Source organism: Amblyraja radiata, chromosome 30 (assembly GCF_010909765.2).
Source record: "Amblyraja radiata isolate CabotCenter1 chromosome 30, sAmbRad1.1.pri, whole genome shotgun sequence".
Lineage (NCBI taxonomy): Eukaryota > Metazoa > Chordata > Chondrichthyes > Rajiformes > Rajidae > Amblyraja > Amblyraja radiata.
This window is the reverse complement of record NC_045985.1, coordinates 9,524,055-9,538,798: the sequence shown is the minus strand read 5'-3', so window position 1 is coordinate 9,538,798 and position 14,744 is coordinate 9,524,055. Positions and strand designations below refer to the sequence as shown.

At 47.2% G+C, this 14,744-nt stretch overlaps 1 protein-coding gene across 1 annotated transcript in view; it reads left to right on the top strand.

Annotated features, from left to right (window-relative positions):
• Nucleotides 1-14,744, top strand: part of LOC116989947 (zinc-binding protein A33-like) — a 28,731-nt gene that overhangs the window by 11,602 nt on the left and 2,385 nt on the right. Inside the window, exons 5-6 of the mRNA XM_033047502.1 lie at nt 12,572-12,690; nt 13,822-14,177. Coding sequence (XP_032903393.1) covers nt 12,572-12,690; nt 13,822-14,177 — 475 coding nt within the window. The remainder of the gene's footprint in view (nt 1-12,571; nt 12,691-13,821; nt 14,178-14,744) is intronic.

The following is a 14,744-nucleotide window of genomic DNA, read 5'->3' as shown; positions in this document are numbered from 1 at the left end:
ATTTTTGTAGTTCATCCATGCAGTCTTTAAATGTCTTCCGTTGCATATCCACCGTCAACCCTTTTAGAATTAATTGCCAGTCAATCTTGGCCAATTCACGTCTCATACCCTCAAAGTTACCTTTCTTTAAGTTCAGAACCATTGTTTCTGAATTAACAATGTCACTCTCCATCCTAATGAAGAACTCAACCATATTATGGTCACTCTTGCCCAAGGGGGCACATACAACAAGACTGCTAACTAACCCTTCCTCATTACTCAATACCCAGTCTAAAATAGCCTGCTCTCTCGTTGGTTCCTCTACATGTTGATTTAGATAACTATCCCGCATACATTCCAAGAAATCCTCTTCCTCAGCACCCCTGCCAATTTGATTCACCCAATCTATATGTAGATTGAAGTCACCCATTATAACGGTTTTGCCTTTGTCGCACGCATTTCTAATTTCCTGTTTGATACCATCTCCAACTTCACTACTACTGTTAGGTGGCCTGTACACAACACCCACCAGCGTTTTCTGCCCCTTAGTGTTTCGCAGCTCTACCCATACCGATTCCACATCCTCCAAACTAATGTCCTTCCTTTCCATTGCGTTAATCTCCTCTCTAATCAGCAACGCTACCCCACCTCCTTTTCCTTTCTCTCTATCCCTCCTGAATATTGAATATCCCTGGATGTTCAGCTCCCAGCCTTGGTCACCCTGGAGCCATGTCTCCGTGATCCCAACTATATCATAGTCATTAATAGCTATCTGCACATTCAACTCATCCACCTTATTACGAATGCTCCTTGCATTGAGACACAAAGCCTTCAGGCTTGTTTTTACAACACTCTTACCCCTTATACAATTATGTTGAAAAGTGGCCCTTTTTGATTTTTGCCCTGGTTTTGTCTGCCTGCCACTTTTACTTTTCACCTTGCTACCTATTGCTTCTACCCTCATTTTACACCCCTCTGTCTCTACGCTCACACATTTAAGAAACCCTTTCCCTTTAACTCCATCCTCCACTATCCCATTCGACACCCCACCCCCCTTATTCAGTTTAAAAGCACCCGTGTAGCAGTGGCAAACCTGCCTGCCAGAATGCTGGTCCCACACCTGTTAAGATGCAATCCGTCCCTTTTGTACAGTTCCCCCTTACCCCAAAACAGATCCCAGTGATCTAAGTATCTAAATCCCTGCCCCATGCACCAGTTCCTCAGCCACGCGTTCAGGTCCTGTATCTCCCTGTTCCTGCTCTCGCCAGCACGAGGAACTGGAAGCAAACCGGAGATAACAACCCTGGAGGTCCTGCTTTTCAGCATTTTTCCGAGCTCTCTAAAGTCACGCTGCAGAATATTCATCCCCTTCTTTCCGACATCGTTTGTGCCGACATGCACTACCACGTCCGGATGTTCACCTTCGCCCTTGAGGATTTTCTGCACTCTGTCCGTGACATCCTGGATCCTGGCACCAGGAAGGCAGCACACCATCCTCGCATCCCGTCTGTTGCCGCAGAAACCCCTGTCCGCACCTCTCACAATGGAGTCTCCCACTACAATGGCGTTGCCTGCCTTAGGCCTTTTTGGTTTTGGCTCAACAGCCCTATTCGCATCACATGCCAGTCCGCCGCCCATTTAAAACTCCATCCTCTTGTGTTAAACCCACGCCCTCCAGTTTTCATATCCCAGCATGATCATAAGGTTCCCAAGATCTTTCAGGGGCGGAAATCGCTGTCAAAACATGAGGGGGGGACACAATTTCTTGGTGGGCGCGCACCCACACACACAACGCGAGGCTTCAGAGGCTTCGGCCGTGGGGCCTGTGGACGGTAACATCGGGATCTGACCTGGTTGATGACCGACTCTGAACTCCAGTAACTGCAGCTTCGTCCACCCCGACTCGTGGGGCTTGAATCGGCCCCTTCGCGGGGCCTTTCATCGCCCGGCACGGCTTAAAATCGGCCGGTGGGGTCTTCAACATCGGGAGCCTTGATCGCCTCAACGCAGCAGATTGATTTTAAGCCGCGCCGGGCGATGAAAGGCCCAGCAAACGGGCCGTTATGCCCTTCGAAAGTGTCTGATACCCGCATGAATCTTTCAAAAGCTACAATGTGATAAATAACACTTAACCATATAACCATATAACAATTACAGCACGGAAACAGGCCATCTCGACCCTTCTAGTCCGTGCCGAACACGTATTCTCCCCTAGTCCCATATACCTGCGCTCAGACCATAACCCTCCATTCCTTTCCCGTCCATATAACTATCCAATTTATTTTTAAATGATACCAATGAACCTGCCTCCACCACCTTACCTGGAAGCTCATTCCACACAGCCACCACTCTCTGAGTAAAGAAGTTCCCCCTCATGTTACCCCTAAACTTCTGTCCCTTAATTCTCAAGTCATGTCCCCTTGTTTGAATCTTCCCTACTCTCAGTGGGAAAAGCTTATCCACGTCAACTCTGTCTATCCCTCTCATCATTTTAAAGACCTCTATCAAGTCCCCCCTTAACCTTCTGCGCTCCAAAGAATAAAGCCCTAACTTAAACAAATAAAACTGAAGCAAATAAAGGCAAACAGAAGAACCAACCTTGGAGGGCAGAGAGAGAGAGATGAGAAAAACATACTAAATAATGTGAGTGACCGTGAATGAGGGACTTACCTGCAAGCCAGCCAGGAAACCCGTTTAAATCCGATACCCGTTAAATCTTTCCCATCCACCAATACATCCAATTCGTTCAAATGGTAACTGTACCCACATCAGACAGTTTTAAGAAATTCTCTGTGAATACCTTCAGTAATACTTGAAGGTCAAAACACAATTGGTGACACATCGTGTTAATACGATGTTAATAGAGACATTTTAAAAGCGCTTAACAGTGACACCCCCACGGTCTCGTGGAAAGTGGAGATTTTAATCGTTTTCTTTAACCGAATTTCAAATTCTAGATTACGAAACATGGGTGGGATTATCCCCCACCTCACAGAACATGGGAGGAATGTGCTCCCCCCCCCCTCCAGGATAATGCTGCAGACTTCCTCGATATAGCAAGATATAGCTTCCTCGATATAGTGTAGAAATAGCAGGGGCTATGGCAGAAATATTTCAAATCTCATTAGAAACGGGAATAGTGCCGGAGGATTGGCGTACTGCGCATGTTGTTCCATTGTTTAAAAAGGGGTCTAAGAGTAAACCTAGCAATTATAGACCTGTTAGTTTGACGTCAGTGGTGGGCAAATTAATGGAAAGAATACTTAGAGATAATATATATAAGCATCTGGATAAACAGGGTCTTATTAGGAACAGTCAACATGGATTTGTGCCTGGAAGGTCATGTTTAACTAATCTTCTTGAATTTTTTGAAGATGTTACTCGGCAAATTGATGAGGGTAAAGCAGTGGATGTTGTGTATATGGACTTCAGTAAGGCCTTTGACAAGGTTCCTCATGGAAGGTTGGTTAAGAAGGTTCAATGGTTGGGTATTAATGGTGGAGTAGCAAGATGGATTCAACAGTGGCTGAATGGGAGATGCCAGAGAGTAATGGTGGATGGTTGTTTGTCAGGTTGGAGGCCAGTGACGAGTGGGGTGCCACAGGGATCTGTGTTGGGTCCACTGTTGTTTGTCATGTACATCAATGATCTGGACGATGGTGTGGTAAATTGGATTAGTAAGTATGCAGATGATACTAAGATAGGTGGGGTTGCGGGTAATGAAGTAGAGTTTCAAAGTCTACAGAGAGATTTATGCCAGTTGGAAGAGTGGGCTGAAAGATGGCAGATGGAGTTTAATGCTGATAAGTGTGAGGTGCTACATCTTGGCAGGACAAATCAAAATAGGACGTACATGGTAAATGGTAGGGAATTGAAGAATGTAGGTGAACAGAGGGATCTGGGAATAACTGTGCACAGTTCCCTGAAAGTGGAATCTCATGTAGATAGGGTGGTAAAGAAAGCTTTTGGTGTGCTGGCCTTTATAAATCAGAGCATTGAGTATAGAAGTTGGGATGTAATGTTAAAATTGTACAAGGCAGTGGTGAGGCCAATTCTGGAGTATGGTGTACAATTTTGGTCGCCTAATTATAGGAAGGATGTCAACAAAATAGAGAGAGTACAGAGGAGATTTACTAGAATGTTGCCTGGGTTTCAGCAACTAAGTTACAGAGAAAGGTTGAACAAGTTAGGGCTTTATTCTTTGGAGCGCAGAAGGTTAAGGGGGGACTTGATAGAGGTTTTTAAAATGATGAGAGGGATAGACAGAGTTGACGTGGAGAAGCTTTTCCCACTGAGTGTAGGGAAGATTCAAACAAGGGAACATGACTTGATAATTAAGGGACTGAAGTTTAGGGTAACATGAGGGGGAACTTCTTTACTCAGAGAGTGGTAGCTGTGTGGAATGAGCTTCCAGTGAAGGTGGTGGAGGCAGGTTCGTTTTTATCATTTAAAAATAAATTGGATAGTTATATGGATGGGAAAGGAATGGAGGGTTATGGTCTGAGCGCAGGTATATGGGACTAGGGGAGATTATGTGTTCGGCACGGACTAGAAGGGTCGAGATGGCCTGTTTCCGTGCTGTAATTGTTATATGGTTATATGGTTATATGATATCCATAACATATCCCGTATTCCACAACTTATAGATAATAGGTGCAGGAGTAGGCCATTCGGCCCTTCGATCCAGCACCGCCATGCAATGGGATCATGGCTGATCATCCCCAATCAGTACCTCGTTTCTGCCTTCTCCCCATATCCCCTGACTCCGCTATCTTTAAGAGCCCTATCTAGTTCTCTCTTGAAAGTATCCAGAGAACCGGCCTCCACTGCCCTCTGAGGCAGAGAATTCCGCAGACTCACAACTTTCTGTGAGAAAAAGTGTTTCTTCGTCACCGTTCTAAATGGCTTACCCCTTATTCTTAAACTGTGGCCCCTGGTTCTGGACTCCCCCAACATCGGGAACATGTTACCTGCCTCTCACGTGTCCAAACCCTTAACAATCATATATGTTTAAATAAGAATTCCTCTCATCCTTCTAAACTCCAGAGTGTACAAGCCGAGCCGCTCCATTCTCTGGTCATATGATAGTCCCGCCATCCCGGGAATTAACCTTGTAAACACTCCCTCAATAGCAAGAATGTCCTTCCTCAAATTAGGGGACCAAAACTGCACGCAATACTCCAGGTGTGGTCTCACTAGGGCCCTGTACAACTGCAGAAGGACCTCTTTGCTCCTATACTCGACCCCTCTTGTTATACATGCCATTCGCTTTCTTCACTGCCTGCTGTACCTGCATGCTTACTTTCATAGACTGATGAACAAGTATACCCAGATCACGTTGTACTTCCCCTTTTCCCAACTTGACGCCATTTAGATAGTAATCTGCCGTCCTGTTTTTGATACCAGTGTCGATAACCTCACATTTATCCACATTAAACTTCATCTGCCATGCATCTGCCCACTCCCCCAACCTGTCCAAGTCACTCTGCATTATCATAGCATCCTCCACACAGTTCACACTGCCACCCAGCTTTGTGTCATCTGCAAATTTGCTAATGTTACTTTGAATCTCTTCATCCAAATCATTGATGTATATTGTAAATAGCTGCGGTCCCAGCACCGAGCCTTGCGGTACCCCACTAATCATCGCCTGCCATTTTGAAAGGGACCCGTTAATCCCTACTCTTTGTTTCCTGTCTGCCAACCAATTTTCTATCCATGTGAACACTCTACCCCCAATACCATGTGCCCTAATTTTGCCCACTAACCTATGTGAGACCTTATCAAATGCTTTCTAAAAGTCCAGGTACACTACATCCACTGGCTCTCCCTTGTCCATTTTCCTAGTTACATCTGCATGATTTCCCCTTCGTAAATCCATGCTGACTCAGACCGATCCTGTTACTGCTATCCAAATGTGCCGCTATTTCCTCTTTTATAATTGACTCCAGCAGCTTCCCCACCACCGATGTCAGGCTAACTGGTCTATAATTCCCTGTTTTCTCTCTCCCGCCTTTCTTAAAAAGTGGGATAACATTAGCTACCCTCCAATCCACAGGAACTGACCCTGAATCTGTAGAATATTGGGAAATTATCACCAATGCATCCACGATTTCTAGAGCCACTTCCTTAAGATACAGACCATCAGGCCCTGGGGATTTATCAGCCTTCAGTCCCATCAGTCTACCCAACACCATTTCCTGCCTAATGTGGGTTTCCTTCAGTTCCTGACTAGTCACACCATTCACATCCAAGCCATGAAAGCATAAAATGAACAGCAACAGTGGCTGCACCGATCCCTGCTGCACACCACCCATCACCAGGCCTCCAAGCAGAACAATCATCCTTCCACCGCGAACTTATACCTCAAACCACCAATCCAATTGTGGATCCAATTAACCAACTTGCTTGGATCCCTTTTTCCTTCGCTTTCTGGACCAGACTTACACCCGGAACTTTGTCAACTCGCTCAGTGAAGTTCTCAGTTGCAAAGAACCATCAAATCTACCCTCCTCTAATGAAAGCAAGTAAACAGTAGCAGATTGCCTCGCCCGTCCAGTCCACTCCCGTTCAGTATGATCTCGGCAACTCCGCCCCACATCTCTACATCCTCTTTAACCACCTCTAATTATCACTTATCTTCATTTCGTTCCCGATAATCCGGTCCCGGGGCCGCGCTGCCCGTGTCCATCCTCCCCCCCCCCCCCCCCCCCCCCCCCCCACTCCCGGTGACTCTCTGATTCTCTGCTTCTCCCACCAGTCCCCGTCACCCTGGATGTGGAAACAGCGCATCCGCTGCTCGAGGTGTCTGAGGATCGGAAGAGGGTGAGATGTACCGGGACCCGGAGGAGTCTCCCTGACACCGGGAAGAGGTTTACAGACAGTACGTGTGTGCTAGGATCGGAGGGATTCACATCGGGGAGACATTACTGGGAGGTGGAGGTGGCGGGGAGTCGGGTCTGGAGTCTGGGAGTCGCCGCAGAGTCTGTGGAGAGGAAAGGAGAGGACGACCTGACCCCGGAGACTGGAGTCTGGAGCATCGGGCGGTGGGATGGCGAGTTTCAAGCTTTCACCTCCCCTCCATCCCCTCTCCCCGTCCGTCCCATCCCCGGGAAGGTGGAAATTTATCTCAGTTACGAGTCCGGGACAGTTTCATTTTCCGACGCGGCCACCAAGTCCCATCTCCACACCTTCACTGGGAATAAATTCACGGAGACACTTTATCCTTACTTCTGGACTTGGGATGAAAACCAGTGGCTGAGAATCTGCTCCGGTCGGGGTGTTAAAAGGGTCGGGTCCCGGGACCGGCGTCAGGAGCGGGGCTCAGTGGGTGTGGGGCAGAAACCCGGTGGACAACAGGTCGGCGCTGAACGGCCCCCATTTAATCCCCAAATTCCGTGTCGTGAAACCCCAGTGAGCGCGGAAATAAAACCAGGGGGAATGTAAATGTGGGAAGAGTGAAATAAACAGCAACTGAAATCAGATCTGTCTGTCTGTCGATCCGTTCATTTTAACGCGTTAACCGCGTCCGGCAACGGAACAGAAATTACTTTTGTGAAAATATAAAGATTGAAACAATCTCCCTTCCCGCGGGTTCAGCAGCAGCCGCGGGCGGCGGGTCCTGAGCTCCGGGCTCCCCCGGGTCCTAAAGTCGACTGATTCGAAGAATTAAAAGCGTGTTTGCAACATTTGCTCTCCACACAACAGATTAGTTTTCTTCGGAACGGCTCTTTTGGAAGAATGGGCTCAAACCAAATTCCCGGTTCCAGGTGGGAGCCCGTTGTGCTCAGGCTCTGCCTGCCTCTCTGTAGGATACGTAGAACATTCCTTGTTTCAGTCGCCGCCAGACCCCTCCCTCACCTCTCTCTCAGATAGTTGTCCTTCCACGACCCCTGTGTAAATTCTGTAAAGGTTTGATCTTTTTTACGCACGATTTAAAATACAAGAAGCTAATCGTCCATGAAGTCTGAGGACCACGAGTCGAACCGTAAAACATCCAGTTTTTAAGAAGAAACTGCAGATGCTGGAAAGTGGAAGGTAGACAAAAGTGCTGGAGAAACTCAGCGGGTTCAGCAGCATCTATGGAGCGAAGGAAATAGGGAACGTTTCGGGCCGAGACGTTGCCTATTTCCTTCGCTCCATAGATGCTGCGGCGCCCGCTGAGTTTCTCCAGCACTTTTGTCTACCGTAAAACATCCATGTTCCTCGACAACCCGACCCCCCTCCAACCCCCGGCACTCACCCTCACCAAGTCAAGTCAAGTTTATTCGTCACATACACATACGAGATGTGCCGTGAAATGAAAAGTTGCAATGCTCGCGGACTTTGTGCAAAAAGACAAACAAACAAACTACAAACCGAATGGAACATAATCACATATTCTTTTACATATTAAATATTGTGGGCGAAAGGAAAAAGGGGGGAAAACTGCAATTTAAATAAAAAATTGGTCCAGTAAAGTTAGTCCCTGATGAGATAGGCGTTTACAGTCCTAATGGCCTCTGGGAAGAAACTCCTTCTCAACCTCTCCGTTCTCACAGCATGGCAACGGAGGCGTTTGCCTGAACGTAGCAGCTGGAACAGTCCGTTGCAGGGGTGGAAGGGGTCTGGAGTTGCACCTCTGGAGAAGCGGGCGCAGGTTCTCTGTGGAAAAGTGCATTTGAAAGCTTTCACAGAAGGTTCAAGCTCGGGTCCGGTGTGGAGAGGGGGAATGGGGAGGGGGTATTTCCCATGTGTGCGAGGTTCAAATGGGCACAGATTTGAGAGAGAGAAGCAACAAGTGGAACATGGCTCGGAGTGTAGGATGGAATTACAGAATTTAAACCGAAGATAGACACAACATGTTGGAGTAACTCAGCGGGACAGGCAGCATCTCTGGAGAGATGCTGCACGCAAATAGACGCCTTGGTTGGGAGCCATCTCGGAAGCATTAGCTTCAGACAGACAAAGTAAACCTTTGCAAACTGCAATGAATGTTAGAGGGTCATATAATATCCTTTAAACAATACACGCAAACATAGATTGCCCCGAAGACTGCTGCATGAGAGACAGGTGCACTGTTGTGGAATAAAATAAGGGCTGAGGGAGGTCTCCGTCCATCCTGATCCCTGGCTGTGAACGGAGATGCGGGCGGCGGGTTCCACTACCCAACAGGTGCAACGTCTCCTCAGGTTACACCCGAGGCTTCCTTAGCGCCGGGCCCCGTCCCTGTCTGTCCTGCCTTAGTCTTTCACGTCCATGTTCAGGCCAGTTTAATGTCCAATCTACCCCTCCCTCGTGTGAGATGAGTTGGAAGCGGCCAGGACATCTTCACACAGAACACTTGCAGCCAAATAGCACTCATTGCCCGGGACGGCAGCGGACGCAGCGACACGGTACTGTTGAGTTTCGAGACACAGTCCCTTCGGCCCACCGGGTCCTCGCCGACCAGCGATCCGCGCACATTAACACTATGCTACACCCACTAGGGACATTTTGTACTTTTGCCAAGCCTCTGAAGAGCCCAAGATTTCGGGGAAAACGCACGCAGATCACGGGGAGAACGTACAAACTCTGTACAGACAGCGCCCGTTGTCAGGATCGAACTCGGTTCTCTCCGCTGTAAGGCAGCAACTCTACCGCTGCGCCACAGTGACGGTCACATGACCATGACCATATTCTGCAGATCCACGTCAGTGAATACATTTTGAACCAGGGAGAGCTGCAGATAAAATGGCTGCAAAAGACCCGGTCGAGAGTTGGACCGAGGAGGTCGTTTGTCCCATCTGCCTGGATTTCTTCACCGATCCGGTGTCACTGGAGTGCGGGCACAACTTCTGCCGCTCCTGCATCACACAGAGTTGGGACAGCGAGCGGAGAAACTGCTGCCCGGAATGTAGAGAGGAATTTGCTGACCGCACCTTCAGGGTTAGTTGGGCCTTGGCGAAACTGTCTGAGAAAGCTCGAACACTGAGCCTGAATCTCAAAGCGAAGGAAAGTAAACTTCAGTGCGAGGAACATCAGGAAGAACTGAAGCTGTTTTGTGAAACGGACAAGAAGCTGATCTGTGCGATTTGTGCAGCTGGGCGGGATCACAAGTCTCACAGCTTCATGCCGGTAGATGAAGCTGTTAAAATCTACAAGGTAAAAGCAAACCGATTCTGATCACTTCATTGTGTCGTGTCGTGTTGATTTTCTGACATTTTTATTCTCTGATCTGAAACCTAACCCCAGGCTCAGGTGAAATCTGCCTTCGAATCTCTCACAGAAAAGGAATCAGAGATCCATGAAATGGAGCAAAAACAGACATGGACCATTTCTGTTGTTCAGGTTTGTGCTATCGATTTAATGTTCTTGTGTAGATTTGATCCCTGTGAAGTGTGCAATAATTTGGCACCTCTATAGAGCTCAGTAGTCGAGGGCCAGAACACTTGGGAGAGGTTGAGCAGCCAAGGACTTTACTCCCTGGAGCGCAGCAGTCTGAAGAATAGTCTGTGGCAGGTGTATAATATCATGAAACAAAAGGATACGTTGGATGGCCAGTCTGCTACCCTTAGTAGGGGGATCGAGAATGTGAGGGTATAGGGTTTAGGTGAGAGGGAAAAGATTTAAAACGAACGTGAAGGACATCTTTGATAGCGAGTACATGGAACGAGCTGCCAGAGGAGGTATATAATATAAGAATATAACAATTACAGCACGGAAACAGGCCATCTCGGCCCTACAAGTCCGTGCCGAACAACTTTTTTCCCTTAGTCCCACCTGCCTGCACTCATACCATAACCCTCCATTCCCTTCTCATCCATATGCCTATCCAATTTATTTTTAAATGATACCAACGAACCTGCCTCCACCACTTCCACTGGAAGCTCATTCCACACCGCTACCACTCTCTGAGTAAAGAAGTTCCCCCTCATGTTACCCCTAAACTTCTGTCCCTTAATTCTGAAGTCATGTCCTCTTGTTTGAATCTTCCCTATTCTCAAAGGGAAAAGCTGATCCACATCAACTCTGTCTATCCCTCTCATCATTTTAAAGACCTCTATCAAGTCCCCCCTTAACCTTCTGCGCTCCAGAGAATAAAGACCTAACATTCAACCTTTCTCTGTAACTTAATTGAGTTGAGTCAGGTACCATAACAACAGTTCATAGGTATTTGAACAGATTCGTGGAGAGAGAAGTTTTAGAGCTATCTGGGCCAAATGCGGGCAGGTGGAATTAGCGCAGATGGGACGTGTTTGTCGGTATCTAGCACCCCTTGCTGTATGACTCTATGAAGTCTGTCATTCTAAGTGGTGCTGCTGTCTGCTAGTTCTGGTGACCTGGTTCTGTCCTGTGAGGGTTAATGGACATATACACATAGTTTAGGTTGCAGGGAATTGAAATGGTGAAATGGGAATTATGTGATTGTACATTAGTTTCACAAAATATTTCAGAATTATTGAGAGAAGCTCTTGAATTGCCTCGATAATGAAACCACGAATTAAATACATGTAAATTGGATTAGTGTCGATACATACGAAGCTCGTGGACTTGTTGGGCCGAATGCCATTTTCCTGCACTCAGAGTGACATAATATATTGAATCTTATCTTTCTCTGATAGGAAGAGTCACGCAACCTTCAGTCACAGGTCACATCCCAGTTTGCTGAACTGCACCATATTCTCGTGGAGAAAGAGCAGCGCATACTCGGAGATATCCAGGAAGAAGAGAAGAAAATTGTAAAAGACATGGAGAAAAATCTTCAAGAGATACAAAATAATTTAAATTCCATTCATGAGGAACTGTCAAAGTTACAGTTACAGTTAGACCACAAGGACAGCGTGATATTTCTGAAGGTGAGGGGTTACACTACAGTTTGGCGAAGTGAAAGTGCACAGTCACAAAGTGGTGGGTTAAATTTCTGTAATAAATGATGCATTTACCAGTAATTCAGGACTGGGCCAATGTTCCATCTGTTCCATCTACTCACCACATCCGACAATAATGCCCCAGATTCCAGGAACCCTCATGTATTTATCCCACCAACAAATTTATCTGCAGTATTGTCTTCAGGCCACCCTGTTAGTTCCACGTTCTCTTTACTGCATTTCTTGTGGAATTTATTAAAGGCCATCACGCATTTCAGGTTTTATCTTTCTTTTCCCCACAAGAAGTGATAATATTTCCAATCCCCACCCATTTAAATCCGCCGCTGATATTAAAATATTCCATCCTATTATCTCTGGCATCTTCTCCAGATAAAATCCCACGATCTGCCCGGTCTTACTCATAAGTTGCATACTCGCAGTTATTTTCATCGACATTCCTAATGCTTTCCCCCGTGTTCGATGTCTCTACGACAATATCCACTTTCTGTCTGTGTGACAGTGGCAAAGAGTTGGGAAGTGGGAATTATCAGAGGGTTTTTTGTAGCAATTTGGTGAAATACCCGTCGTCGGGATCATGACGATCCATCTCAGTCCATTGAGATTTGTGTTTTATTTATTTCAGGAGCAAGCTGGTCACAAGAGGAGGTAGGACAAGCTTTTGACTGAAACAATGTATGTTTTTATAGTACAGCTAACAAAAACAGCGAATGCTCAGTTTCTAACCAGCTGTTAAATATTTGCAGGGTTAGTGATGAAGCCAACCCAATGTGTGTGGTAGAAGGTGCGATGCCGATTGAAAAGTTTGATCTCACTTTTTTCCACAACATGGCATTGAGAGAAACATCTGATATCATCAAACGAGGTAAAACTGATACTTCGTACAACTCTGTGTGTGAAGAAAACTGTGTCCTCCAGTATTGATATCCCTGCATGACAATAAGGTTTAGATGATCTAGCCTATACCTTGTTGCGAACATTGGCAGACTTCCTCGCTATCCACATTTCCCATTCTCCACAGACGTACTTTTCACACCTCCTACATTCACATCCAAGCCAGGAAAATATAACATAAACAGCAAAGGTTGCAGCACCGATCTCTGCTGCACACCACCAGTCACAGACATCCACACAGAACATTCTTCTACCGCTACCTTCCACCTCCAACCACCAAGACAATTTTAGAACCATTTTACAACTCACCTTGGATCCCACCTGCTTTTGCTTTCAGGACCAGCCTTATATGCAAAACATTGTCAAGTCCCTCAATAAAGTTCACATATTGTTTTACAATGAGATCACGAGGCCCTGCTGAGTGCCCCCCACCCACCCCCCTGGACAGTCTCCCTCGGATGGTCACGTCACACAGCTTATTTATTTATTTTACTTTTCCTGTAAATCGGTTGGAGCTGCATACTAAATCTCGTTGCACTGACGTGCAATGACAATAAAAGATATTATTATTATTATTATTATTATTATTATTATTATTAGTGTTCTTGGTTGTACAACCGAATCAAATCCAACCTCCTCTAAAGAAAGTAAGGAAACAGTAGCAGTGTCCAAAACAGTGGCCTCGTGCGTCCAGTCCACTCCCACTCAATATGATCACGGCAACTCCACCCCACATCTCTACATCCTCTTTAACCACCTCTAATTACAACTCATACCAGTCTCCTCATCTTCCAATCTGCCTCTCCCTCTCCATCTACTGGCAAGATATTTAAATACCCGCCTTATTTCTCCATCTTCACCCGTAATCTGTCGTTCATCCTTACTTTACGCATTCGTTTTCCTCACGCCCCGAGCCCTCCCGGTCCCGATAACCCGCGTAATTTCCCCTCTCCAGCCCGATTGGGACGCCCCGGGAAAGATATGTTGTCCATCCGATGTGGTTGGGGTGAAACCTCGAGCAAGGTTTCAGTTATCCGCCCGCCTGTGCCCGAGTCTCCCCCCGACCCCCGGGGACTCTCTGCTTCTCTGTTTCTCCCCCCAGTCTCCGTCACCCTGGATGAGGAAACATCGGGTCTGCAGCTCGAGGTGTCTGAGGATCGGAAGAGGGTGAGACTGGCCGAGTACTGCAGGAATCTCCCTGAAACCGAGAAGAGGTTTACATACCTGGAGTGTGTGCTGGGATCGGAGGGATTCACATCAGGGAGATATTACTGGGAGGTGGAGGTGGCGGAGTGTCGTGGTTGGAGTCTGGGGGTCGCCGCAGAGTCTGTGGAGAGGGGTGAAGCGGAACCGCTTACCATGGAGACTGGAGTCTGGAGCATCGGGCGGCAGGGTGACGACTTTGTTGCAGATACCGACCATCCAACCCCTCTCCCCGCCCGTCTCATCCCCGGGAAGGTGGGAATTTATCTCAGTTACGAGTCCGGGACAGTTTCATTTTACAACGCGGACACCAAGTCCCATCTCTACACCTTCAATGGGAATACATTCACGGAGAAACTTTATCCTTACTTCTGGATTTGGGATGAAAACCAGTGGCTGATAATCTGCCCCGGTTCCGCTCCGGGTGTGTAAAAGGGTCGGGTCCCGGGACCAGTGTCAGGAGCGGGGCTCAGGGGCTGTGGGGCAGAAACTCAGTGGACGCCGAATGAACGGCTCCCATTTAATCCCCAAATCCCGCGTCGTGAAACCCCAGTGAGCGCGGAAATAAAACCAGGGGGAATGTAAATGTGGGAAGAGTGAAATAAACAACAACTGAAATCAGAGCTGTCTGTTGATCCGTTTATTTTAACGCGTTTACAGCGTCCGGCAACGGAACAGAAATTACTTTAGTGAAAATATAAAGATTAAAACAATCTCCCTTCCCGCGGGTTCAGCAGCAGCCGCGGGCGGCGGGTCCTGAACTCCGGGCTCCCCCGGGGCCTAAAGTCCGTCGACTCATTGAATTTACAGCGTGTTCAAGAA